General features: G+C 46.9%; 1 protein-coding gene across 13 annotated transcripts; it reads left to right on the top strand.

Annotated features, from left to right (window-relative positions):
• The first annotated feature begins 219 nt into the window (after window positions 1-219).
• Window positions 220-26,837, top strand: SEPTIN6 (septin 6). Of its 13 annotated transcripts, none has more exons than XM_030228743.2 (11): window positions 220-323; window positions 6,312-6,426; window positions 13,317-13,512; window positions 14,652-14,838; window positions 15,078-15,239; window positions 17,570-17,666; window positions 17,932-18,100; window positions 18,990-19,122; window positions 19,677-19,867; window positions 21,760-21,803; window positions 25,984-26,489. In XM_030228743.2, the coding sequence occupies exons 1-10, from the start codon at window positions 297-299 to the stop codon at window positions 21,761-21,763; spliced, it is 1,281 nt and encodes a 426-aa protein (XP_030084603.1). In that variant the 5' UTR covers window positions 220-296; the 3' UTR covers window positions 21,764-21,803; window positions 25,984-26,489. The 13 variants fall into 13 exon arrangements, with proteins under 13 accessions (XP_030084603.1, XP_050830502.1, XP_050830500.1 ...); XM_050974545.1 differs by having other exon boundaries at window positions 24,553-26,489; XM_050974543.1 differs by having other exon boundaries at window positions 21,735-21,803.
• Window positions 26,838-27,293: the final 456 nt, after the last annotated feature.

The raw sequence follows: 27,293 nt of genomic DNA, 5'->3' as shown, positions 1-27,293 counted from the left end.
GGCCCCTCGAGCCGCCGCCCCGAACCTCCGCCCGCCCCGCCCGCAGCCCGGGCTGCACCATCGCGGGCTGCTGCAGGGAGGGACCGGCAGCCCTGCTCCTCACAGAACGCAGCGGCGGCGGCGGCGGGACCGGCGGGGCCGGTGGGGCCGAGAAGGGCGGGGAGGCGGCGGGGCGGGGCGGGGAGCGCGGGCAGGGCGGGCTCGGGGGCGCGGCGTGGCCCCCCCGCGCGGTGCCGCGGTGGGTGCGCCCGGAGCCGCCCGCAGGCCGGGGCGGAACGTGCGGCGGGCGGGCAGCGATGGCGGCGGCCGAGGTGGCGCGGCAGGTGCGGGTGGGCGCGGGGCCGCCGAACCGCGGGCACCGGGAAGGGGGTCGGGAGGGGGCAGCGCCGGGGCGGCGGGCGGGAGAACTGGGCATGGCCGCGGCGGCGGGGCCGGATCAGGGGGCGCCGGGCGGTCTGCGAGGACACCGGCCTGGGGCCTCCCGCGGCTTCCGACACTCGGTTCGGAGCGTCGGCGGCGGCTCCCGGAGGGTCCGGCTTTGGGGGCCGACCCGAGGGGAGCTGGGGTTACCTGAAGTAGAGGATGTTGGGGTCTCCCCCGCTGCAGCCCGGCCCGGCGACCTTGGGCTGCCCGCAGCGCGGCGGGCCGGGGGTCCTGCCCCGCCGGTGCCCCCGGCCCCGGCCCGGCCATGGCCGGACCTGCGTGGGGCTGGCCGGGCTGCAGCACTGGAGAGGCCTGGCCGTGCATCCCTTACCCAGGGCTGGGGGCCCCTTGGGCACGGCAATGGCATCCCTGCCTCTCCGGGGATGCTGCTCTCCTCCCAGAGAAACCTTCAGCCCGTGTTCGGTAGTGCGTGATGCGGGAAAGGAAGGTCTCCGGTCTGGGACCGTGTGCCGCGGAGGAGCTGTGCGAACCAAACACCAGCACTGTGTCCCCGCTGCGCTTTGTCCCCGAGGGTCCCCGGTAGTGTTCCCGGCCTCTGCCGGGCTTGCCCGGCTGCCTGGCGCGGCACAAGATCCCTGTGTGTCTGCGGAGAATTATCCAGAAGAGGAGCAGAGGGAGTTGAGCCACCTCTGCGCTTTTCAGAGAAATGCTAAGGAGGCATCTGTAACGCGTTTGCATGTGGAAAGGTTTTGTCTTGGTTTGATGGGCTTCCAACTTTCATGTCCATGTGTTAATACAGAAGTAATAGTTGAGGTGAATGCTTTCCAGTTTCGTCTTCAAAGCAGTATGTTTTAGCATGGACCCAATCTTGCTGAACGGGTAGATGTAGCCATTCTTTGCCAGTTTGTGATGTTATTTCCTCCTGGACATACCCATTGCCTTGTATGTGACTGCCAAAATATGTAAAGTGACTCAGTTGCTCCCCTGTCTTTTAAAGAAATTGAGTGTTATGCTTTCCTAAGATAATGTACAGGAGTTTGAGACATCTGCTTGTGGCCTGGGATGAATTTATGGTACCACACAGCCTCACTTTGGAGGCAAAAGGGAAAGCTGGCTGTGAGACAGACTTGAAATTAGTGTGCTGCGAATTAAAAATGTCCTTTTACAAACAGGTAGCTTGTCAGCCAAGGTCTTGGGCATCTGGTCGTGTCTGGTTTGTGAAGCAGTCAGCTGTAATGTCCTGGTGGTGCAGACAGCATTGTGTGTGCCAACAGGGTTGAGGGTGTGAGAGCTGGGTCTGGGTTTGGGGAGGAGCTGGGGTTACCACCCTACCATTGTCCCAGAGAACCCTTGATCAAGCTCACACTTACTGCAGGGATCGTCAGTGAAACCCCCTTCTCCCTAGGTGGCCAGGGTGGCCTTGTCACCACCAAGCTGAGCCCCTTCTCCTGTCCTCTGCCAGCGGCGAGGATGGGGGCACAGGAGCGTCTTGCCAGGCACTGTCCAACTCTTGGTATCCAGCAGAGGTCAGAAACATTATTGAGGCTGCTGATAGTGATATGTATCTTCTAACTGCTGACTTCTGCTGGGAATGTATCCAAACTGCATGGCATTTCTGCAGCCTTTTGTCAGGGGCATAAAGAAGTGTAATCTTAAGAGCTGTCAGAATTTGAGATTTCGGAAGCACTTGACTGTTTGTGAATGTTGAATGGCCGAGCGATGCAGTGCGTCTGGAGAGGATGGTTGATGGTCAGGACCTTTGGTGAGACACTTCTTGCTTTCCATGGGGCCTGATTCAAAACTGTTTCCCTCCCACTTTTCTGGTGTTTTATATTCTTGATGATCGTTTATCAGCTGAGCTAGGAAAAATAACAAAGTCTTTATCTAGACTTTACATTCCTGATTTACATTTATCTCATAGAGGATGTTTATACTGTCTGCTGGATAATTCTTTCATTACATAGGAGAATTACATACTTGTACAAGTGAGAAATAATTGGTACAAGTGTTGCTCTAATTTGCTGTTTAATCAGAACCAAATGCAGTCTGGGGAAGTGAATGCCATAACTCCAAGGTCACAAGAAGGGATCTGATGTTGTTCTGGCTTAAGACGATGTGAAAAACTGTGGTGTGGAAAACTGAGTTCAGGTTCTGCCTTGCTTTGCCATTTCACTTCTTGTGCAAGAGTTGTCTCAGGTTTGGGGGTTGAGCCCCCAGGTTTCAGCATTAAGGGCAACAGAGGGGCAGGAGATGTCTGCTGTGAGCACTGTTTGAAGTGGGAAGAGGTGAGAAATTGTGTCAGAAGTACTAAGTGTCAGTTGTCAGTGTCCTGAACAGAAACACTCAACTAGATGAAGTATTGTTCTGCAACCTCTGAGAGCAGTTTTGTGCTGTGTGGGCCTCATTTGGACACTGGGTCCCTTGGGTTCAGAGCTGTAACATTATTTTCTTTGCTGTGCACTGCCTGAATATCACCAAGTGGAGGCTTTGCCTTCGCCGTGGAATCCTTTCTCATCATGGCTACAGACACAGTCCCGAATATGCAGCGTTGACATTTGCAGTGAGCAGTACCATTGCGTGTGCTCTGCTTTAGCTCCACAGAGAGGCAGCGACCTCTCAGGGCTCTGGGGACTGGGGTCAGAGCTGTACCTGCTTGTCCTGCTAAGCAGATCAGGGTACGGATGTGCATTCCGCAAGATTTTCCTCTAATCATATTTTCATCCCAGGGACCCTGGAGTGATTCAAACACCTGAAGACTAAACCTTGCCCCTTTCATGTAAATTGATGGTTAATGGATGGTGATTTGGGGTCATTCATTATAACATCTTTGTATTTTCCATATGATTTGGATGGTTTTCTGTAAAAATTAGAGTAGGTGGTGGTGGGTTCTGTGGCAGGGAGAATCCCTTACTAAAGGGTGTATAAATCCTTCTAGGAAAGGAAGAAGCAAAATAGCTTCTCTGAGAGGCTGCTCCTTACTCTCCTTACTTTCACTCTGCAATAGCCCTGCCTGATGATGCAGCAAGAGAATGTGTTGCTCTTTTTGTTTTTTTAATCTTGTTTGTGGCAAACATGCTTTACTTCCTCCCAGGCAACAACAGCCCATTCTGTCTAGGCAGGGGGCACTCTGTGTATGTGGGGAAAAGAAGGCATCTGGTATCTTGGTGTGGTGCCAGTGTTCACGCTGGCTTTCCAGAGATTCCATCTTTGTCTTCGTTCCAAGAAGATGTAACCTTAAAATAGAGAGCACAAAGGAGTCTCAGCTATCCAGCACTCACTGATGCTCCTGGAAAAAGCCTTCAGGGATACAGTAGTTAAACTTTGCTTACCTAGTTGGTACCTCTTTATATGTTTTAAATTTGATCTGGTTTGGAAGATGAATGATGGAAGACAGTCTTGAACACCTTTTCAGCAAAAAGCTTATAAGCTTAACATATTCTCCTTCAGTGTTGAACAAGGGGATCCAAACCTACATTTTATATACACCCAGGATGACTAATCAGTGTGTTCATATGTTGTTTATGGTGGTGGTGTTTATATATAGCAGTGCTCCTGTACAGAGACACCACTTGGTGCTTGAAGACTGGTGACTTGCACTGTTTCTTGGTGGATCACACAGAAAATGTTTCTTTTCTCTCCACTGGTTTGGTAATTACTGTCAACTTTCTGATGAGTGTCAAAGCCAGGCTGATCTTAAAGTGTTATTTCTTTCTGGCCTTTTTTTTTTTTTCCCACTGCATCCAGTCTCCTGATGCCAAGGAGGCTGTAGATTTTTAGGCAGAGTAGCACAATATACCTTATGGCTGTGTACTTAACATGGAGGCTTAGCTGCTGTGACTGGAAATCCCATTTTGCAGTAGTTGTTTCCTGGCCTGTATCAGATGTGAAGTGTGGTTTAACTGCATTGTAAAACCACAGGTGACTAGAAAAAGAACCTACAGGAAATGACTTGCATGCTCAGTTCTGTGTGATGGTAAATGCCTCCTCTTAGCTGAGAGCAGCTTAACTTCCACCATTTATTTTGTTCCATCTGGATCACACTTATATTTAGGGATGAGGGGATGATTTGCTCTTAATGAGAGCCTACACTCCTGCCCACGCTTCCTGGGGAGAGTAGTGTTCAAGCAGTCTTCCAGTGGTGTGGTTTTAGGGCTGGGTATTAAAAATACACTTGATATTTCTCCTTCCCAAGGAGGTGTCTTGGGTCGTTCTCTCTTGCACCTTTGTGGGCTCTGTCCCCCCTCTGTTCTTCACCAGGAGCTGGGGCTGTCACTGCAGATCCAACACTGCCATGAGATTTCCCAGGGCTGGGGTTTTATTTTGGTGAATGCAGTTTAGGAGAATCTGAGTGTGTTGTCACAAAATCTGCGTGTCTGACACTCTCACTTTCATCTGCTTTAGCTGCATTATTGGGTCTCACAGCTGCATTGTCAGTAGGCAAAACCAGAATCTGCTGGGCAGCCTGAGTGCCTTCCTCATGAGCATGTCATTAGGCGGGAAGGTGCTCAGGAATTAATGAAGTGCCATATTTGGTGAACATCTTGTCAAGAACAGTCAGACTAATACACAAAATATGGCTAAGGGGAAACATATTTACACATCACAGGCTGGTAAATATGGTTAATGACTGAAGTGTATTTGGAGCCTCATATCTGAAAAAAACCAATCCAAACCCACAACAGCAAAACAGTAACAAGACAAGAAAACATACTGACAGGCTACTGTGGTAAATGTGCTCCTTGGGGATGTTTTCCCAGCCTAAAATACCAGTGCCATTAGCAGAAGAGGGAAAACCAGTATTCCTGTCCCTATAAACAGGCTTTCAAGATATGTGAAAGCATGATTGTGAAAGAATAAATTCAAAATCACACCCTATAAACTACTGCCTTTTGGCTGTAGTATTTTTTGCAAATGGATGGAAGGCTAGAGGGGAATTTTCTGATTTTCACACAAAAATACATTTTTAAGAAAAGCCTTTTCTTCAGAGAGGGAAGTAGCTTTTTGGGGCTGCAGGAGGATAGCTCTCCAGTACACACCAATGCAGGGGTGCAGCACTGGCTCTTCATTTTGCCTGGTGCCATTTCTGAGGCTGAGCCTCTGTGTGTTGTGTTTTACTGTTGGCTGGGCATGGCTGGGACCCTGGCTGCCTTGGCACAGACTGCCAGGTGAAAATTTCTGACGCCCTCTCAAATCCCATGGCCGTTCTGGGCATGGAGCACCACGTGTTCTGCTGGGCTGGGGAGACCAGGTTAGTGGTGTTGAGCACAGGACAGAGCAGGATGCAGCAGCAGCTTTTCAGGAAGTCCTTTGGGTGGCTGGGCAGGAGCAGTCCTTGTCCCCAGCAGGAGGTTTGAGTACCTCCACTCCCAAACCCTCTTTGCAGGCTCCTTCAGACCTGTGGGGTTATGAGCAGCTCAGTTCTGGACACTCTTTCTCTGCGTAGTTTTCCTGTAGGTACAGTTTCTCTTACTGTTTCTAGCTAATTTCTGTACTTTCAGCTGTGAATGGGAATTACATGTGAGTTCCAATTCACATTAAGTGACTGGTAATAGGCTTGTAGGGGGTGTCATTAATACATTGCTTTGCACAGAGGATTCTTTTTGTTTTCACTATAAGGTGAGACTTGAGTTTTTGCATATTTTTTGAAGAAACAAGTGTTTTTCACCTCTTCATTTCAGCAGCTGTGTTTGTGTACATGTTTTGCACATTTTAGTGTTACTCTATCAGGGCCACCTTCAGACATTTGACGTTGTATTTCTGCCTTCTGGAATTGTTTTAGAGAGGAGTGAAGCATGCTGACATGATTGATAGATCTGTGCAAATCTCTGCTTGGACTGTGCAATTGATTCCACTTGGGAGGTCTTAAGGGTTTATACAGAGAAGTGTATTTTGCTTGAAAGTGAAACAAGTATTTCATTGTCTTTCAGGGTGAAGGCTGTCGCACTGTCCCGCTCTCTGGACACGTGGGATTTGATAGTTTGCCTGACCAGCTGGTTAATAAGTCAGTTAATCATGGGTTTTGTTTCAACATCCTGTGTGTGGGTGAGTATTTCCATTTTGGGAAGTTCTTTTGCAGAAAAGTTTTCTGCAGCTGGATGTAGCTCGTTGCTTACAGCACTAACAAGGTAGCTTTGATTTAAATTTACCCAACTGTTCTATTTTCAGTAACAAGATTTTCTGGTGCTCTGGGAAATCCCTACTGGGGTTCTGCACTATGGCTTTTTACCAAGCAGTGAAATAAAATGCCTAAAATCACAGGCTGTTATTATGATCTTTCTTTTCCTCATATGTTTGAATTTCACATTTTTAAAAGAAAATAGGTACTCATGCCAGAGTACTTTGTTAAGAGGTCTTGTTTGGTTTAGTATTGAATTATTATTGTAATTATTTTAACAAAATACTAATCATGCTTCTCTTAAATCACTAAAAGCTATTTTTTTCTCCTCCCTTCTGTGCATATTTGAATTAAGATAGTGTCTGGCCAAGTCTTAACTCTTCTGACAGTTATCCAAGCTGCCATGTGGTGTGGATCACAGCTGGGGCCTGGCACTGTAGCAGGACTTGGTATATGTCCCTGCAGCCCATCTCACAGGGTTAGGATCCCAAACAATCCCTTCTCTTAGGTAACAGAAGTAAAACCCTATATGGCTTTGGAACCATAGTTTAGGAAGGTCAATTAGGAAATTAAAAATGGTGAATTAATAATTGATGGGTTTGCTGCTGCCGGTGCCCTGCCCTGGGGAGCAGAAGCTGTATGGCCATGGCTGCTCAGACCCAGCCCTGTCTGCAGATGATCCCAGCCGTGCCTGGAGTGGCAGGGGCAGAGCAGCAGCTATGGGTACCTCTTGAGGACTCAGCTGGTGGTCAGCCCCGCATCCACACAGAGGTTTTCTGTCCCCTCCCATGAGAGATGCAGTTCATGGTATGGACCTGGTGTTTGCCCAGAACAGGGTTAAGTCTGAGACAAGAGTAGTGGAGTAAGGGGAGGAGAGCTGAGCCCTGTTAAATGGAGCTGAGAAGACAGTTTTCCTTACAACCACATCTTACATTCCCCTGAGATGATAAACTTTGCTGACAAGTGGAGGTCACTGTCAGGCTGAGTCTCTAGGTGATTTCCACAGTACATGAATGTGATATGATCTGAGGAAACTCCTGTCCCCAGGACTGAAGTCTAAAAGTGTTTCTTTTTCCACTTACTGGGCTGCAGTGTTATTTTTTTACAAGCTCTTGGTGTAGCAGTGGGTGCCTCCTGTAGTTATATCTTCACTTTGGAGAGGAGCTGAATGCCTGTGCTTTCTTCTTTGCAGGGCAGAAATTGAATGCATTAATCACTTGTTGAGGTGAATAATGAGAACTCACCAAGATAAATGTACATTAGTTACTAATGTCAGTTTTTTATGAAAACTAATAACAATCTTGAAATAAAGAAACTTTATAGAAAAATATTATAAACGTCATTAGAAAAAGATTTGCAAATCTTTGCCCCCACACTTAAACATCCTGGAGAAAGAAAACAAAAATTCCCAGTGTTCATCTGTCATTTATTCTGTTGGATTTTACTTGTACAGCAGAGTTTGGGATGAAAAGTTGAAAGAGCAAGGAAGCAAAGGAAGATTGGATGAGGATCCCATAGACAGCCCACTAAGCATGACAGAAAGGGACTTCTTTCCCCTCATTTTTCAGCTGTGTGTGGCATCTGTTGGAGGAAAAAATCCAGTGATAATTCTACTCTGTGTCATACTGGATCTGAGCCACCAATTCCTGCAGCTCTTGCTGGAGAAGCCAAGGAAAGCTTCAGGAATGACTCTCAGCAGCATGTCCAGAGTGGAGCAGTTTTTAGCTCTTCTCATGCTGAAAGCTGTCTCCCCTGTGAGACTAGAGCCAAAGCTAGAATGAATGAGAAAACCTCTCATTAGATATTAGGGGTTGCAGATGGTTTCTCTGATCTTTTATTTCTCAGCACAAGCCTTTTTTTCCTAAACCTTACATGATAATTTTTTCGTTGCCTCTTAGTTCAGTGCAAAGGCTGGAGAAGTGTTTAATGGCTGAGACTTTCTGTGCTGGCTGTATTTCTCAGTGAGATAGGGGGAAAAGAGGAGGAAACTTTACTTTTACTTTGATGTAAACTTTCTCAGTTTTTGCCAGGGTAGATTCTGGTTGCATTCAACTAGTATCCCAATTTAAGCAGGATTTTGCCCCTTCTTCTCTCCCAGGATTTGCAGGGAATTTGTTGTAACTGGCCTATTCAGTGCAATGAGAAAGGCTGTTTTGTGACAGAAATACTCCTCTCTCCCCTGGGACTGTACCAAGACTGTTTGAGGTCTGTCACTCAAAAGGAATGAGCCTGTGATGTGCAGGAGCTCTCACCCTGGGAGAGGGAGGGATGTGCACAGGATTCCTGGTGCTCTCCAGCAGGCAGCTCTCTGGGGTGATGAGCTGTACAGCCTGGAAATTGCCCAGTGGTTGTTTCTGTGGTCACTGGTGGAACCAGCTGAGGAGAGAACAGTTTCTCTAATCAAAAAACCATCTGTCTCCTCACCCTTCTCCTGCCCAGTGCCCTGGGGGGGATGCCAGGGGCTGAGTGATCCCCTGAGCTGATGTTTCAGTGTATTTTGTGAGCCCTTGTTGCCCTCCTTGCCCCTGCAGCCCAGCCTTTGCCTGGCTGTGGGTGTTGTGTGGTGTCTCTGCATGCCTGTCAGATGGAACAAGCTATTTTCCTCTCTCTCCTTGAGAGATGGCCTTATCAGTCTGAGTTGCCTCAGGGCTTGTCTCAACAAACCTGCTACAGTGGATTAGCTCCCATTTCTACACATGAAAAGGCTGTACATGCATTTACATTTTCTTTAAAATGGAATTATTTGATATCTGGAGCAACGGTTGTTAATCTTGTGAAGGGCAGGTGCTGCTCTCTCATGAAAGGAAGCTCTTGTGAAAGCTGGTCCCTGCCTTTGAACAGGGAAATACTCCAAGGACTCCTCTGTCCTCCCACAGAGTCGATTGATGATGATGTGACTGGGGCCTCTTAAATCCTGAGTGTTGTGGGAAAGGGAGGCAGTGAGCAGTTGCTTGTTTCACTTAGCACATGCTAGGGAAAAGCAAATTCAATTCCAGGCACAAAAGGAGGAGGTACAGCTTTTGTGGTGTATAATTCAGCTCACTGCTGCAGCTGCTTAGGATGCTAAAAGTTCTGTGAAAAGAAGCCATGAGAGTTCATTCAGCAGGAAGATGCCTGTCTTGGTTTGGGAAGTTAGGAGCTTGTCCCAGCTGTAAGTTTGCAAGTGGTGCCACCACTGTTCCATCACTGTGAGATATGGTGAGGCTTCCTCAGAGCAGTGAAGGTACCACATGCACATGCAGTTGGAGCAAGGAACATGTCTCAGCAGGAGAGGCCATGTGGGGGGCCCAGCACAGCTGGGCTGTTGGGCATTAAGAGTGGATGGTGCTTTCTGAGCACTGATGTAGGGCTGCTGCATGTCCAGAACCTGCAGTGGTGGCTCTGGCCATTTTTTTAAAATGTCCTTGAAAATTGTCAGATTTAACAGCAAAACTCCATCCCATGATGAAAGGTACAACACTCAAGCTTTTCCATTGCTGTCACATCTTCCTAGTGCAGAACTCCACCAGTAAAGGTCACTCTCTCTGCCCTGTCCTCCCCAGAGAGCTTTGTCAGCCCTGTTTTGGGACAGCAGAGCGCTGTCAAGTTGCATAATCCCTAAGTAGGGTTTTGGAATCACATGTGTCCATAAGCCTGACATCAGGAAATAATCTCCCTGCCAGGGATGCCTCTCACTCAGTTTGTCTACACTGCTGCTTTTTTCAAAGTAATTCTGCCTCTTTTAATCCCTGTTCATCATTTCTGGTTTTTGGGGAAGATTCCAGTGCCATTGGCTGTAACAAGCACAGACCACTTGTCCTTTTTATCAGACCATCTGCTCCATCTGGACTCCTGTCCTTACAAGAAGCAGTTGGCACCATTCACATCTTCAGCCAGCAAAAAGTTGCCTCTGTGTGAGGCAGAAACTCCCAGAAGATTCAGAAATTCTTCCTTCTGTCGTTTTGGCCTTCAAAATAGCACTACTCCCTATCTCTACTCATATTTAACACAGCAGAACACTTTATTAGTGTCTTCAGTCTTTTACTATTTCATGTCACTTTGTCAATGCTAACATTCTTTCAGCCGAGACAGTCTTTCCTCTCTACTCTGCCTTCCCTGGCAGGCTTTAATTCTGCGTCAAGTCAGTCGGGTTACACAGTGCAGAGGTATCTGCTGGGAGTACAGACTTCATATGAGATGCCATGTTAGTGCCTGGATGTTTTAATCATGAAGGTGTTTGGATGGACAACTCACACCTGTGGAAAAATGCCACAGTTCTGATCTTCCCCTTCCAAAAGGAAAAACTCAGTGGTTGAGTTCAAAGTTTCCTTTGCTGGCCCTGTGTAGCTGACATGAGGTGAAGTGTAAAAGCATGTTCTGCATCTGTTAAACACTTCTACCATCCCCTCTGACAGTTAAAGTCACTCCTGCTGGAAAAAACACTTGAGATGGATTTAAGTAGGCAATGATTAACAGGTTCAGGATGTGCTTAAACAATAGTCTTGGCCTCATATGAACGTCTTTCACCAAAAGGAGAGAGGCAGTAATGAGAGGTGACTTACAGGGTGCTGTCTGCCCGAAGCCAGTGTGGTTTACAGATGACCTTGTGTGTCCCCTGCAGAGAGCAGCTCCCTGCCCTGTCACTGCTGCTGCTTCTCTGTCACCCTGTCCTGTAGCCTTGGAGCTGCTCCAGGGCCTGCCAGGCTGTGGGGCAGTGCCACAGGAGGAGGCTTTGCAGGACTGTGTGTGGGTGATGCTCCTGCACTGCAGGGCTGAGGGGCTCCCCTATGTTGAGATGTCCCATCAGGGTTCCTGGCATTCACAGGCAAGCAGCCAGCTCACTTCTCTGTCCCACCCATCCCTTGGCAGGGGCTTTGGAAATGCTGCAGCCTTCTCAGGCTGTTTGGATTTTTGTCTGTTTTTACACTGCTGTTTTCCTGGAATCCCTGAGAACAGCCTGGGAGGTCATACAGGCTGTTGGCTGTTAACTCTCAAAATCCCTGTCCAAACCATGGCAGTGCTCTGGTCTGATTTGCGCACCTGCTCTGTTTTGGAGGCCAATGGTCCCTGACAAGTCCAGGCAATGAGATTGCAGGACAGTGAAGGGCTTGTTGGACCAGCTTTTTCTTCCAGTGACAGAGGTAACCTTGTGCTTTGCTGGGTCCCCCTCCCTTGCTCTGGCCAGTGCTGTTGTACAGCTGATGCACTGGGGTGGCACAAGGGACTGCAGCCACACTAGCTGCTGCTGCTGACTCCTTCGTCTCCCCTTTGGACTGAAAACCAGATGGGTGCAAAGAGCAACTGTTCTGGCTGTGGTTGGAGTTGGTTGGTGATGGAGCACAAGCTCTCAGCTGGCTCCCAGGCAGTTCTGCAGCTCAAGGTGTACATTGACTTTGAAATGTTAATGGATCTTGCTGCCTCCAGAAAGACACTGGATATGTCATCCTGGCAATCAGGGACTGCTCAGTTCCCAGAGCAGGGGATTTGGGGCTTGGAACTAGACAATCTTCCTTCCAACCCAGACCATTCTATGATTTTATAATTCTGTGTTTGCCTTCCTTGCCATGTACTGCAGCCCTGAGTGAGGAAAATCCCTTCTGAGGCCCGAAGAGGAATTTGCCTGCTTGCAGGAGTGAGGCTTGCAGATTTGGACATTTGGACGGGGGAGGATGGGGAGGAGTTTCCCCTTCTTGAATTGGGCATTTCATGCAAGTTTGGATCTGCTACAGAGCTCTTAACCTACAAAAATAAGAAGCTCTTTTATTCTGAGCAAAGTGGGAAAATGGTGAAGTTGTTTTGGTTGGGAGCTGACGGCTGGGGGAAGGAAGGGAATGCTCTTGCAGCCAGACACAGTCTCCCTGTGGTCCCACAGCAGGCTGGAGGAGCAGCCTTCACAGAGGGTGGGGTTCAGCTGCTCCTGAAGTTTCTCCAAAAGCTGTCTGGGCAGCTCAGAAATTGCTGTTTCCCCAAACACAGCAGCCCTCACAAGGCAGCAGACCAGACTGTGTAGGAAGTCAGGTCCTGTGAGCACAGAGAGCTGGCTCTCTTGTCAGAGCCTGGTAAGGGAGACTGCCCTGTGGAATGTTTGCACAGGGGGATTTGTTTTACTGTTCCTGGGATGTATCTAAAACAAATTCAAGACTGGTCTCTGGGATTTGTCTCTGCCTTCCAGACAAGGAAATAGTTGCCTGTTGATAAATGAAATACAAATAGCAGTTCAGTACAGATAGAATACTAGCAGAATACTGACAGTACTAGCAGAACTTTGGGAAGCAGATTTTGCAGTACAGCTTGTATAGCCCCTAAGGTACAAAACCATACAGAAAATGCCCTCTCCCAGTGTAGAAGGCTGATTGTCCAACTTGTTGTGAGAAACCAACTGCACAACTCGCTGTGGGATCCAACCAGCTCTCAGGGTTTCTGCACAGAAGGAAGCTATTTCTGTGGCTGCTTATTAGAGACATTGATCTGGAGCAGCTTTTTTTGGAAATGGCAGTGAGCCCCATTTCCTCTCCTGTTTTTTAATGAAAACAGCATCTTCTGTAGTGTAGTTGTGGGTTTAAGCAGGATCTGAACGATGCTTTCCCCTTCGCCTTTTCACCTCTTGCTTTTCATCTCTATTTTCTAATGACATTAATGGCCATTAGACTGTGAAATGTAATTTGCCCAGAATACAGAGCTCCCATTGTTCATGGCTTTCTGTTTACCAGACACTCCCTTGGGAGCATGAGATCTGCGTTCATCTGCTACAATTTCACCCCTGTTAATGTTTGGAAGCTCAAAGGCCAACCCATATTAATATTCAACAGAATGTTTCAACTCTCTTTTTCTCCAATAGGGGAAACTGGCCTTGGTAAGTCCACCCTCATGGACACCCTTTTCAACACCAAGTTTGAAGGTGATCCAGCATCTCACTCACAGCCTGGGGTCCAGCTGAAATCCAGTACCTATGACCTGCAGGAGAGCAATGTCAACCTCAAGCTGACTATTGTGAGCACAGTGGGCTTTGGGGATCAGATCAACAAAGAGGACAGGTGAGTCTGGGGGAGAGAGACTCTATTGTGAGCTGGCTTTTCATTCTCCCTGTGCTCTAGTTGGGCCTGACTGCACTGAAGTTTTTCTGCTTGCTTCTTAGGAGTTGTCCTTGTCACCCCTTTGGGTTGGGGCCTGTAGAAGAGAGGATAAAGGCTCTGGAGTGTCAGCACTGCATCTGTTATAAAGCAGCTTTTCTCATGCTGTCAGGGCAATTTCTGCCCTGCTGGCAACCTTCTGCCCAAATTCATCTGGTGGGGAGACTGAAATGCTCCAGGGCATCTGGGCTTGTTTTGGTTTATGCTGACCTCAAGCTGCTGACCAAACCACCAGTGTGGTTTAGCGTCTGCTTGGCTTAATATCCACTTTTGGCAGGGCTCTTCCATGGGAAGAGCCAAAGGAAGCACAAGAAATGAGTAGTGAGATACCCTGGGGGAGTGTCTCTGGCAGCTCTCATCCCAGAGTGGCTGGACTGTGTTGGTTAAGGGATGTGTAGTTACACCAGACAGTCTTCAAGGTGCTCTGAAGAGACCTTGCTGATGGGATTGCTTTTTTGTGGGTCTGCTAGATATTTTTTTTTAAAGTTTGTTTAAAATGCACTGATGTCCTTTACATTATAGCTCTGGCAGGCTCTGTATTTCAGAAGGCCTTGCAAGGGAGTTGCAGGAATTTCCTGCCTCAGAGCACTGGGCAAAGGTGGTACTGAATGAATCTGTGTCTCTACCAGCAGCACTTGGGGCTGTGAGAGCAGCAGGACATTCACTCCCTGCGTGCTGCAAATGAGTATCCATTAGCCTGGCTTTAGAAAGTCTCTCACCCTCACATTTCAAAATATGGGTGTCTGCTTTCCCTGGAGAAGAGGGTGCATCTGCTGTCCTCTGCTAAATCCCAGTGCTGTGTTTTGTCAAACAGGCTGCTAAAGTCTGATGTAGGACCATGTCTCCTTGTCAGCAGTGCAACTTCAAAATTTTTTGCAGGTGGGGAGAAAGGGAGGTAGAGAGAATTGGTCTCAGAAAGTGGAAAATGGAAATTGAAATCTATCAACAACTTGTTTCTTTAAAGCAAAGCCAAGGGGCATTTCCTATCTGTTTAGCTGTCTGACTGTGAGATGTATAGCCTTTTTTTTTTTCCTTTCACAAAGCTATAAGCCCATCGTTGAGTTCATTGATGCTCAGTTTGAAGCCTACTTGCAAGAAGAGCTGAAGATCAGAAGGGTTTTGCACAACTACCATGACACCCGGATCCATGCCTGCCTGTACTTCATCGCTCCCACCGGCCATTCCCTGAAATCCCTGGACTTGGTAACCATGAAGAAGCTCGACAGCAAGGTTGGCACAAGGAACTCGTACTGGGCAGATTTACTGTTTGCATAGTAGAAAGGCTGCTGCTTTTCCAGATATCTCCCCACCTTGAATAGCCCTTCTGGTGGAAATGGCTGAGTTGGCAGATAATTCTGCCAACAGAAGTACATTTATTGAGCACTTAAAAGTTTTTGAAGGTTGTATTGCAGACTTAGAGCAACTCCCAGGAGCGAAGTTGATTACTTCATACCTCTCTTTTTTCCTAGGTGAACATCATTCCCATCATTGCCAAATCTGATGCCATTTCCAAGAGTGAGCTGACCAAGTTTAAAATTAAAATCACAAGTGAACTGGTCAGTAATGGGGTGCAGATCTACCAGTTCCCAACAGATGATGAATCAGTGGCAGAGATAAATGGGACAATGAATGTAAGTGCCTCAGTTCTTCCTCCTCTCCCAGAACAGCCCTGTCAGCATAGGGGTTGGTGGGCATATTGGGATGTTTCTTAAATCTACTTTCCCTTTTATTTTGTTTCTTAAAAATAGAGGATTTCACAAGAATCTCATCCTTGTAGTGTCATCCTAAGCTAGGAGAGCTTTGTGGTAGCCTGCTGCCTCTCTGGTGGGCTTTTCTGGTCTGAAAACAGACTTTTAATACTCTCCTTGTCCTTGTGTGTATAAGAAAGCAGTGTTTAAATCCTTTTCAGCTCAAGGGTTTGTCATTATTGCTGTCCTGTACATCCACCAGAAAACTTCCAGGATCCTGTGGCAAGGAATTACACAGCTTAATCAGCAAGGTGTGAAAAACAGTACACAACTTGGGCCAGACATGCCTTGAGGTGCCTGCAGGTTCCCAGTCTGGCTTTGCCCTCCCCAGCATTGTGGGTGACAGACTGTGGCTCCCTGAAGATGAAACAAACTGTCCCTTGCCTTTCTGGCAGCACATCCTGACCATGGTGCCATTTTCCAGAAGGCTTTCCACAGGAAATCAAGTAGGGGAAGTTGATTGCTTTACTGCTGTGGATGTAGTAGAGATCTAGCTGATGTGCATTTGTACCATCTCTTGATTAAGTATTAATAGTTGTAGAGTGTTCTGGAGAGGCCTGAATGAAACAAGAAGCTTGTCCTGATGTTGGAGCTGTCAGTGATGGTTTCCTGGTCAGAGCAGTTCAGTGTTAGCCCTTCTGAGGGTGGAATGAACCTCTGCTTGTCTTTCCTTTCAGCCATTTACTTGTCTCCTGGGAGGGAACTGCTGTCTTGGGTTGCAGACATTCTGGGTTGTGTCAGTCGCTGCACAGACAAATCAATTCTTACATCCCCTATTTCAGAATTACCAGGCTAAGCAGGCCAGAATTTGACCAAGGCAATTTTGCAGGTCTGGAAAACTTGTATCCAAATACTGATATTATTAGAATCAGAACACAAATTATTCTTACTCTGTGTGTGTCACATGTGAGAACAGGGGGCGGAGGAATACAGGGGGAAGAGCCCATCTCTGTGAGTGCTTGCTGGCAGTTTTGCTTTGTTTGCAGTTTGACTGTATGAGCCACGCTCTGAAAGCAAAAACATCATCTCTGAAATCTTTTGCTTGTACCAGCTGACATGAACTTGTCCAAATTTTTGGATAACCTGTGGAATTCACTTCCTGCTCCTGACAGCAATCCAAGGTCACTGATCTTCCATGTAATTGGCTTCCTGAGGCCCTTTCAATTGTTCAGAATTCAGTGCACTTTAAAAGCTTTCCCTAACAAATGTCACTTCACAAACTCAGCAGAAAGGGTTGGTGCAAGGAGCTGGGAACTCAAAGTGCTGAAGCTTTGCACTTGACTTTCTTGCAGCTTGGCAGAATGCAGTACAGTTCCTAGGAGCAAGGGAGGTGGGGAGAAATCTCACTCCCCCAATGCAGCAAAGTACTGTGGCAGTGTCTGGGGGGTTTGCTTGGCTGCCTGAGTTTTGGAAATGAGAAGACTGTAAGGTGAGATCTTCAGAGCCTAGATAGGTGTTGGGAGGGTTTCACTTCCAATTTTGCTGAGCTTGCACTGGGCAAGTCTCTTTTTGCCTTCTGCAGAGATCATCTTTACTAAGAAGTGACTATTTCTGATTTCTGAGTTTTTGAAAAGCAAATCCCTCTTGCTTAGTCAGCCTTTGTGTAATGTGGAGTGTATATCTCAGCTTGAAGAGTGTGACCTTGGGTGACACTGGACACAGTGGCTGGGGACATGTTCAGCCCTTCTTCACCAGGGCAGAAGCAAGCAGGGAGGAAGGAGCTGTTACTCCAGGAGTAAAGGATGGACTTCATCTCATGATCTGATGGAGCAAGGTGTCTTGTGCTCCAGCATGAGCTGAAGGAGTGGTGGGGGGATAAAATCAAGAAGGCTCCAAGACCTCTTACTGCTTCTGTGCTTGTGCAGATGTTCTCCTCAGGCACGGCAAGCCCTGGGACAGCACCGCAGGCCGAGCCGCAGCCCTCTGTTCCAGCTGTTGCTCTCATGTCAGTCTTGCACTGGCTCATCTCACCTGAGACTCTGTGGCTGGGAGGATCAGCCAGGTAGAGGATATAGAGTGGTAGCACTAACAAGGTTTTCAAAAAAGGACCCACCCTGCTCCCCCTTGTCTTGGACTAGTGGCCAGTGACTAGACTCCCTGAGATTAGCATGTGCATAATGACTGTCTTGCTCAGTGGCTGTGCTCCTCTCTGTGTGCTGGTGGTCAGCCAGGTGTGAGAGGGACTAACATGGATATTATCAAATGTGTTCCAGGCCCACTTGCCATTTGCTGTGATTGGGAGTACGGAGGAGCTGAAAATAGGAAACAAAATGATGAAAGCTCGTCAGTACCCTTGGGGCACAGTGCAGGGTGAGTTGAGCCCTGGGATTTTCATGGCATGAATGGTGATACTTGTGCAAGGAGGCAGTGGGCTTTCATAAAAAGAGCAAAGGCCTGCTGGGCATGATTATCCATGGGGAATTATCCTTTGTTAAATCTTTGTGTCAGGCCTATAGTGCCAGTTTTCTCTGCTTGGAAGGGCTGTTAGACCTGTTGGAGGAGTAGACAATTGAGGAATGTGGGAAGAGATCTTATTTTCTGTTCCCGTTTTCCTCCTTACTGTGCATTCCTGCAGTGGAGAACGAAGCTCACTGCGACTTCGTGAAGCTGCGGGAGATGCTGATCCGCGTGAACATGGAAGACCTTCGTGAGCAGACCCACACACGCCACTACGAGCTCTACAGGAGATGTAAACTGGAAGAGATGGGCTTCAAGGACACTGATCCAGACAGCAAACCCTTCAGGTGAGAGCCCTGGAGGAGACAGGAGGGCTCGAGAGAGGCATTGTGGATACACTGTGTGTGTGTGTCCTTGGGGGAGCATGGGAAAAACCAATGCAGCAAGAAAAACTGCCAGGTCAGATAAATCCAGACTTCAGCAGAGCTCTGACTGGGAAAAGGTGAAAATGCAGGGAGGATGTGCAGGACTGACTGTGAATCTCAAGTATGGGAGTAGAAATGTCTGTGCTGCAGAAAGACAGTGATGCCTATTTTGAGCTTACCTAGAAACAGAGGCCAGACAAAGTTAAAAGGATAAAAGTGGATATATTTAATGAAGGGCCTCCAGGTACATTAAGGGCAGATGAAGCCTCCCTAAGAGGCTACACCCAAAATGGAAGATGGTCATGAGTTTTTCAGACAGATATAAGTTTGGTCAATTTACATATCAGGCATTAATCCTCCAATTACAGCTTCAGGTAATGAAGTCATAAACCCCCAGATTGCTCCTCCGCAATTCACTTTTGTTTATACATTTTAGGGCCTGAGGCTGTGGGTTGTCCTTGGACCTCAGGCCCAGAGGGATTGTTTTGTCTGACCAAAATGTGAAGACGGTTAAATAACACTTTTTATGGAATTTAGAGTTATGCACTAATGCAGTGCAGGGTTTAAAAAACATAAAGACTGAAACCTTAAGGCATCAACCGCAGTGTTCCTCTGAACTAGTATTTGTTGCCAGCTGGTCTCTTTGAATTGCCCAACATTCAACATACAGAGAAGTGCCAAAAATCTTTGGATAAAGAAGACCTTGGGCACATGTGGGTGAGTGAGTGCCTGATGGTGAGGGCCTGATTTCAGAGGGTCAGGGAAAGCAGTTTGTCCCAAGTCTTATCACTGGCCTTTCCTTCCTTTTCAGCTTACAAGAAACTTACGAAGCCAAAAGAAATGAGTTTCTGGGAGAACTGCAGAAAAAGGAAGAGGCAATGAGACAGATGTTTGTCCAGAGGGTCAAGGAAAAGGAAGCTGAGTTGAAGGAGGCTGAAAAAGAGGTAAAGACTGCAGTACTTGTGTCTTCATGACTTTGAGTGATGGATTCACTCCCAAGTAGGTAGTTGTTGCCAAAGCACTTCCTGCAAAGTGTGGTTTAGGACTTTCTTACCAAGGAGTCTAAGGTTTAACTTGGATGGGGATGTTAAGGTGTTCAGTCTGTAGGACAAAACTGAATCACAGTGCATGTTCTGTACTACTTACTGCACCAGGAAAGGACCAGAGTCTTGATTCTGATGGAGAGGTGCAGTGTGGTAAAAGTCAAGGAGAGAAGCAGCCTTTGAAATGAACTTTTTTTACAAAAAATACACCCGTACAACTTTCTTAGCATTGTGAAAAATCCATGGATTTATTGACCTTTTAAGAGGAATAAGGCAGAGATCCCTGAAGATGGATTAGGGTTTTTTTTACACTTATGCTCTCCCAATCCTCTGTTCTTATTCTGCACAATGATGCATTAGTAGAACACTGCCTGTAAGTTGCTGTGGAAGAAGGCTGTTCCCTGCCCTTTATCTGCTAGTGCCACATCCTGCTCACCTCTCTCCTTTCCTTTTAGCTGCATGAAAAGTTTGATCGCCTGAAGAAGTTGCACCAGGATGAAAAGAAGAAGCTGGAGGATAAGAAGAAGTCTCTGGATGATGAAGTAAATGCATTTAAACAAAGGAAGACAGCAGCTGAATTGCTTCAGTCACAGGCTCAGCAGGCTGGAGGATCACAAACTCTTAAAAGGGATAAGGAAAGGAAAAAGTAAGTTGCTAACCCAGAGGTATTTGCTTTTTGGTAATGGTTCTCCTTTACTATTTTTCTGGGTGTTCATATCTCCCTCCAGCATAGCCAGTCCTTAGCAGGGGAAGGTTTGCAGCCAGATTTAAACCCTAGTAAGGCTGAGCAGTATCTGGAAGCATGTAACATTTGCTGTCATCCTGAAGAGCAGGGAGCAGTACTAACCTCCCTCTTTGCTTTCTGACAGCATGGGAGAGGATGAACTTGTTTTTATTCCCCAAGATCCTCTGCTCCTCCCTTGGTCTCTCAGTGCTTGTAAAGAAGTGGAACCATACTAGCTGCCAAGGCTAGGGTGTGGATAGCAGGGGTGTCCCATTAGCCTCAGAAAGGAGTGTGTTTTAGCTCAGGTTCTTACTTTTTATCTTGAGAAAATTGTGGAAATTATTCAGGGAGACTAACAGTCTTGAATTCTGGAATCTGCAGAATGAAAGACTGCAAAATGAGGGGACAGGTCATAGCACCTTGTTAGCACTAGTACTCTTCTCCCATCCTAAATCAGCTTTTTGCCCTCCACAGAAGCAGTGGGAGATACTGCATGGCTGTAGCAGGGGATCCCAGTGCCAGGGACTGGTGTGACAGGATCCAGGCCCTCGTCAGGGTCTGGGACCTGGGCTGTCTGCAGTGTCTGTGCTGGGCTCCTGCACTGCAATTGCTATACAGTGAAACAGGTCTCCCAGTTGTCCCAGGACTGAGAAGTTCCCTTCCTTCTCACTGTGGCACATTTCCCACAAGGAGCACTGTGCCACCTGTGCAGGTGTGCAGAAACTGGTGTGCAGACAAACAGGGGTCTGGTTTGGTACCACTGCCATAATCCTCCCTCTGCACAGCCCTTGCCTGCATTGTGCAGTCCTAAGTGCATGAAGAAGTGCTGTTAAATTGGACAGTATGGGGCATGCCCTAAGTGCTGACAGCACTGTTTGTCTGGGGAAAAAACTGTGACTGTTAAGCTTGGGATCAAATGAGACAGAGGAGGAAAGACCCAATTAAAAGAATGAGATCCTGATTTAGTCTTTTAGTTTAAAGCTGAAGCTGCTTCAACATGAACGTTCTTTTGTGATGAGCAATTAGTGCTGCACTTTTCTCACTCGCCCATTCCTTTTTCCACTGCCTGTTTTGATTTGTTCATTTGAATCACCTTCAGGGGGTTTTAATATCTTTTCGTACTGAGGAGTCTGAGACTGACTGGGGACAGACTTCTCTCTCCAGGCTGGACTGTGAGGAATACCCAGCTGAGTTCTTTCATGCTTAGAGCCCTTACACATCTGCTCACTCAGGACTGCAGATTTCAGCCTTAAGATCAGTCAGGGTAATGAATGCAGGAAAAGGAGGCAACAGCCTTATAGTATCAGCAGTTAGTTGCTGTGGCCCAAGTCAAACTCTTGGTCCTTGAAGTGGTTCTCATCTCAGAACATCTCCTTCACACCAAGCATGTTGATATGGAAAAGCTTTAGCACTGTCCTTATCAGTTAAGGGCACAGAAAACTTCATGACAGAGATAGGTCAGTGCTTCAGTAAGGCTTGGGAGATAATAGGAAGCTTCTTTGGCCTCTGGGAAAATTGCTGTGCTAGAAATGGTGCTGCTTTCTTTGCTCTGTAACTGCTCTGAGTATCCTTCATAGTGGATTTCAGTACTTAGATCATGTTTTTTTCTTAACAATCCATGAATTTTGTGAGCTGGAGCTTAATTATAGCTTGTTTACTACTGGCTGGCAGTACAATAACCTTTTTCTTTCACAGGTGACTTGTTTAAATCCAAGCTCTGTAATTTGCACTAATCATGACTCAGTTTTTTTTTTTGTTGTTGTTGTTACATCATTATCATCATTATTAGGCCTCACATGTGTGCTGTTTTACAGTTAGCTGCTGTTTGGCTGCATGGTGCATGAGGCACATTGTCCTGGTAAGCGTCATTAACTCATAGAGCCTCACAGTGGGATCACTGACCTTTCCTAAAAGAGCAGACTGTGTGCAAGTCCTGAAGCTTATAAGTATTATCTCTGTCTTCCCCTGCTTTCACCCCACTATATGTGCTCTACCAGTCACTCTCTACATGTGCAGTTGTAGAAAAAGTATGTGATTATCTTTAAAGATTCTGCAAAGTTTAATTCAGAGACTCAGGATATGGAACATAGGAAATTAAGGATCACGTCTTCTTCCTTTTAAGTCTTCCTAGCACTTCATTGGCTCTGTTCTCTTTATTCCATCTCCCTTAAAAATAAATTATATTCTTTAATCACACAGGCCACGTTGATACTATGGCAACAATTGCTATGGAGATGTGGTGCTGATGATACAGCCCAGCTAGCCATGAAAATGTCCTTCTCTTTCCTTGCTCCTCCTTCCCTCCCACTCCTCCAAGCTGTAATGTTAACTTGTGGTTACAGTGAAGGTAGATGCAAGACTAGTTTCTGTCATCCTCATTAAGGTTATTAGTTAAACTGCTAATGACAGTGGTCTACTTACAGCTAGCTTGAGTGGGTTTAATTGAGCATTTTTAATTTGCTGATGATTCTGTGGTGAGAGGAAGAGGAAACCTCCCACAAGAATGTCTTGCTTCTTGACAGAGCACCCATACTCATTATCCAAGACAGTGCCCCAGGGGCTGAGAGCACAGGCCTCTCAGAGAAGGGACCCTGTTGGAAATAAACTATAAAAGTCCACCTTGAGTCCACCCTTCCCTGCAGACAAAGCTAAGGCTTACATTCTCTCCTGGATAGTCCAAACTAAATTACAGTCTACCCTTAAACTGGTAGAAGCTGATTCCAGGATTCCTTCCCTCTTAACTCCACCAAGGGAAATGGAAAAGCAAGCAAACATTATGCTGCCAGTGAGAGGCATTTGAATGCAATTTAAATGGGACCTTCCACTTAACAGAAGAGCCTCAGAAGGGTCTTGCACTGCCTCGAACTGGCGCTTGCCGTTGTCTTCAGCTGTCCAGTTGAGTGAATGTCTCTGCTGCCAACGGTAACTGTAGAACAATGGAAAGAACAATTCTCTGCTTATCAGGCTCTGAATGTGGAAAAATAAGCTCAAAGAATAACAGTGTTCATTCTGAGTACGAAGGCATAGCTAAAGTGCAGCTAGAGTGAACATTACTGATTTTTGTTGGTTTTGGATTGCTTTTGGCAGTCCTCATAACTGTACACTGTTGTGTGCTGGGCTTTGAATCAAATGAAGTTCTTTGTTCCTACTACACAAATGCAGACAGTGCCTTTTTCAATGGGCATTTGTCATTGCTAAATTAAATATGTATATGTGGTACTTTTCCAGGATTTAGAAAAACACTCTCCCATATTGATCCATAAAGTGTTGCAGGGCTTCACTGTTTTGTAAGGATACAAACAAGTCACAGTTGATAAGTCCTGTAGCTTGCAAAACTGTGAAGGGTTTGTTTTAGAAAATAAATTTGCTTCATCCCACTGCTGAGTGTGTGTGTGTGTGTCTGCATAAAGCATGTTTTGTAGTCAGATTAAACCTTATTAACACTTTGCAACATTTTCTTTTTTGTGTATGTGTGTGCGCGCATTAGAAAAACTTGTATTTTTATTTTGTTTTTTGTCATTAATCCATAAAACCATTAACCTGCCTTTTTCTTTCATTTTCAGTTCGGGTTTCCTGTAGAACCTTTCCCTTGGCCCCAGAGGCGAATGCCCCACCCTCGGCTGTGCCTGTTCGCTCACCTTTCCCACTGCTCCCCTCCCGTGCTTACCACGGGCTCAGACCAGAGCTCTTGGCTGCTGGGGCGGTTCCTGTGAGGGACCCTGCTGGCCAGGGGGGTTGTACCAGGTTCCTCCTGCCCCCTGGGCAGCAGCAGGATGCTCACTGCTCCTGGGTGAGGGTCCCCTGTCCCATTGCTCAGCTTTTCCCACTCCATGCTGTCAGAGCTGCTCGGAGGGTGCATTTAGCTCCTGCTGTGGGGTGGGATGTGCTCTCTCCAGAGACTGGCTGCCCTCTCCCCATGTTAATTTGCTGTTCTAAGCCCTCATTACCCCCTGTGCTGCCATGTGTGACTTATACTTTCAAGGACTTTTTGCAAAACTTGACATCCTCACAGGCGTGGGCCTGAGTCCAAATCTCTAGTTCCCAGGCTTGAGGAAATCTCCAATTTGGATCCATGGTTTGCAACTAAGTGTTCTCTGAATGCTGCAGGGGTCATGAAGGATCTTTTGCCTGGTCTCCCTCTCAGTGTGCTGACCTGGATGCACATCCTGGATCCAATCTCAGGGAAAGCTGGTCACCTTGCTGTACATATCAGTGTTTCTGAAGAAAGACTATGCTGTTTCATTGACTTTCTTCTCAGTGATTCCAACAATTTCTGGTTTTAATGCAAAAAAATACCTTTTTTTTTTTTTTTTATCTGACATCTCTTTAGAACTGCACAGATGTTGACAGGTTTCTTCTCATATTTTCTATTCAGCAAAAGCCTTGTTTTTATTGCAAGATTTGCACTAAAAAGGAGGGAGTTTTGCTCACTGGGCCAGGAGCTCACTCTGGCCAAGTGCAACTGTGGTTTGCCTGCAAGTGTCTTCTCTTTGTATTTCTGGCTGAGTTTTGTTTTTAAATAAAGAGCTCATCGGACAGTGAATTCTGGTTAACATTTACTTCTTTTGTTTTTTTGTTTTTTTTTTTTTTTTGCCCTTCTTTTTCAGTAACCCATGGCTCTGTACTGAGTAATTACCCCTGAATACAAGGCCTGGAATGGACCTTCATTTACTTGTTAAATCGGAGGGTCTAATAAAACATGACAGCATTTCAGCTGTGACCTTTCCAGGGTGTTATCCTTGCTCTCTCCTATGTCCTCGTTGTGATTCTGTTTTTACTATGTACTGGTGTTTATTGCTTTTATTAAACAATGTAAAATTAGTCATAACAAGGTTCTGGATGCTACAACTTTAAATCCTGCCATTTCCCCCCCCCCCCCTAATTAATGGATTTCCCTTTTTCCTGGTCTCATTCCACCCAGCTAAATAAGGGATATGAAAATAAGTTCTGTGAGTTATTTTTGCTGGTGAAATAACAATGCAGTTTAAATATATTTATTGATGACATTAAAATGACAACACCATCTTAGTTTAATCATCACGTAGTTCAGAGATAAAACAATTTTCTCATTCTATTTGTTGTTATTTTCATGACATCATCTGTCTTTATTAATTTGCTTTTTTTTCTTTTGCTAATTCATGCTATCTGAAGACTAGCATGTAAAGCCTCATTTCCATTTCAGACTTGTTTGTTGTGGCCCCATCCTTCAAAGCACTGTGGGCTCAGGGCTCTGTGTGTGCTGAATCCACACATCCTGCCTCTGCTGAAAGATCAGATGTGTGCTGCCAGGCAGCCTCCACAACCCCCCCAGTTCCTGGGATTTTAGAAGATCAGCACACTCAGGCCTAGGTTCAGTGCCAGCTGCTTCTGAGGCTTTACCTGCTGGGGTTGCACCTGAGCAGAGCTCTGTGTGGTGCCAGGGCTCAGGAGCAGTTTCAGCTCAGCGTCAGCCTGGCTCCTGCTCACAGCAGCAGCCCCAGGTCAAACCATGGCTCCTCCATTCCCAGCACTCAGGGCAGCCCCAGCTCTTGGTTGCAATGTATTTTCTCAGGTATTCTTTTTCATCATAAATACCATTTCATTTCCCATAGAGCTCTCTGATTGCTTTGTGGTTTGTTTGGGGTTTTTTTAGCAAGTTGAAATAATTTGAATATTTTCTTCTTCCTCTACTTTTGAATGTTTCCCTGCTCCCAAAACCAGTCAATATTAATCTGTCAATGATTTCTAATTATCTGCTAAAAGGACAAATGAATGTGACATTTTTTACCATACTGCAGGTCACTGTCTGTTCTTCCTGATCATTTGCCTTATTAGAATGTTATTTAAAGTTATGTGAAATCTTTTTAAATACTTTAAAGAAAGAAAGAAAGGTTTTTACTTGTGTGATTTCCCTGAAGTACTTGACATACCGCAAGGAGGTTCCATCTCTCCTGTCAGCTGTTTCCATGTTGCATCTCTTTTTCTTGCTTTTTGAATGTCTTTCTCTTTTTTGCTAATCTTCTGTTTTTTCTCTTTTTTCCCCTTTTCTCTCTCTGTAGCTTTTTTTAATCTGTCTTCGCCAGCTGCACTGTGTCTGAGGGAGAAGATTGCCACTTCTAGAAGAGTCTAAGGGTCTTATGTCTGGGGAGGGGGGAACAAATCTTCAGTGTTAGTGTCTTGGAAAGAAGCTCTTTTACTGACTTGCATGATACTTAAAATTGAAGTGTCTTGTAATTTGTGTGACAAGACAGGGCGATGTGGGGGGAACCAATGACCTGGAATTCTGAAGAGCTACAGAAATGTGATGTTGGGACTAATGATGTAGCGAATACATTTTCAAACATTGTTATGGGCATATGTTTTTTCTAATGTTGTCTTTAATAATATAAATGTCATGGGCTTCCCTGAGGTGTGAAGCCTAAGGAATATTTTCAATATGCTGGTGGTTTGATTGGTTTTGGAAATCTTGCATTCAGAGTAAAAGGAAATGGTGCAACTTGCTCTGTTGGCAGCCACGAAATATTTAATTTTATCAAAGAAATAAAGTAAGAACTCTGTGTTCTCACTGGTGTCCTGCTGTGTCTCACCATCCTGTTAACAGAGCCCCATTGGCTGGTGGACGTGAGTCAAGTGGTGCTTTCTCCTTCCTAACCCCACCTGCTCTTGTGTAACGTTAGGGGAAGCCGGCAGGGCCGGGTGGTGCGAGCCTGAGCTCCGTGCCCGCCGGGAGAGGTGCTGGGGCCGCCCGGGCCTCGCCCGCTCCCCGAGCCCCGGCCCGGCCTCCTTCGCTTCCTACACACCGAGAACGGCACCGCCTTCGGTATTCACACGGCAAATGCTGAGGAGCCTGCACTGTTCTGCCTGTTACCTTTCTAACTTTCATGTACATTTGAAATAAAAAACACGAAAGCCAGCGCGGCTGCTGTGGTGTGTGGGTGGGTGTGGGTGTGGGTGTGTGTGTGTGGGTGTGTCTGTGTGTGTGTGTGTGTGTGTGTGTACGTCCGCTGCTCGCTGGGGCTGGCGCTGCGCACAGCCCCAGACGGTCACGGGGAGGCCGGAGCCCGATGGGGATGGCGGATCTCGGCCCCGGGAAGCGCAGCACCGCCTCTGGGGCAACTACTGCTCTTCGGCAAGGCCTGGGGCAGATCCCCGGGGAGGGCGGGCAGGAGCGGAACAGGGAGGACACCGTGGGGCCCGTGGGGTGTCCCGGCAGCCGCCGCCAGGGGGCGCTGAGGCCCGCCGCGCGGGCATTGCCATGGCGGCAGTTTCTCGCGGTGTCTCGCGCGATCGTGACGTGCGGCCACGTGACGCGGCGCCGGCCGGGCCGCGCCGTTCGGCCCCGCACGAGTGACGGGAGCGGAACCGGGAG

The sequence above is a fragment of the Serinus canaria genome, chromosome 4A (assembly GCF_022539315.1).
Source record: "Serinus canaria isolate serCan28SL12 chromosome 4A, serCan2020, whole genome shotgun sequence".
Taxonomy (NCBI): Eukaryota; Metazoa; Chordata; class Aves; order Passeriformes; family Fringillidae; genus Serinus; species Serinus canaria.
The sequence above is the reverse complement of the archived record's forward strand: the minus strand, read 5'-3'. Positions and strand labels throughout refer to the sequence as shown.

What these genes read in the sequence shown, in the direction of transcription:
- SEPTIN6 (XM_030228738.2), top strand. Translation starts at nt 297, where the DNA reads ATGGCGGCGGCCGAGGTGGCGCGGCAG. An exon ending in TGAAGGAGGCTGAAAAAGAG is followed by an intron (nt 19,123 to 19,676) that starts GTAAAGACTGCA and finishes CTTTCCTTTTAG; the next exon opens with CTGCATGAAAAGTTTGATCG. An exon ending in AGGGATAAGGAAAGGAAAAA is followed by an intron (nt 19,868 to 24,052) that starts GTAAGTTGCTAA and finishes TGAATGCTGCAG; the next exon opens with GGGTCATGAAGGATCTTTTG.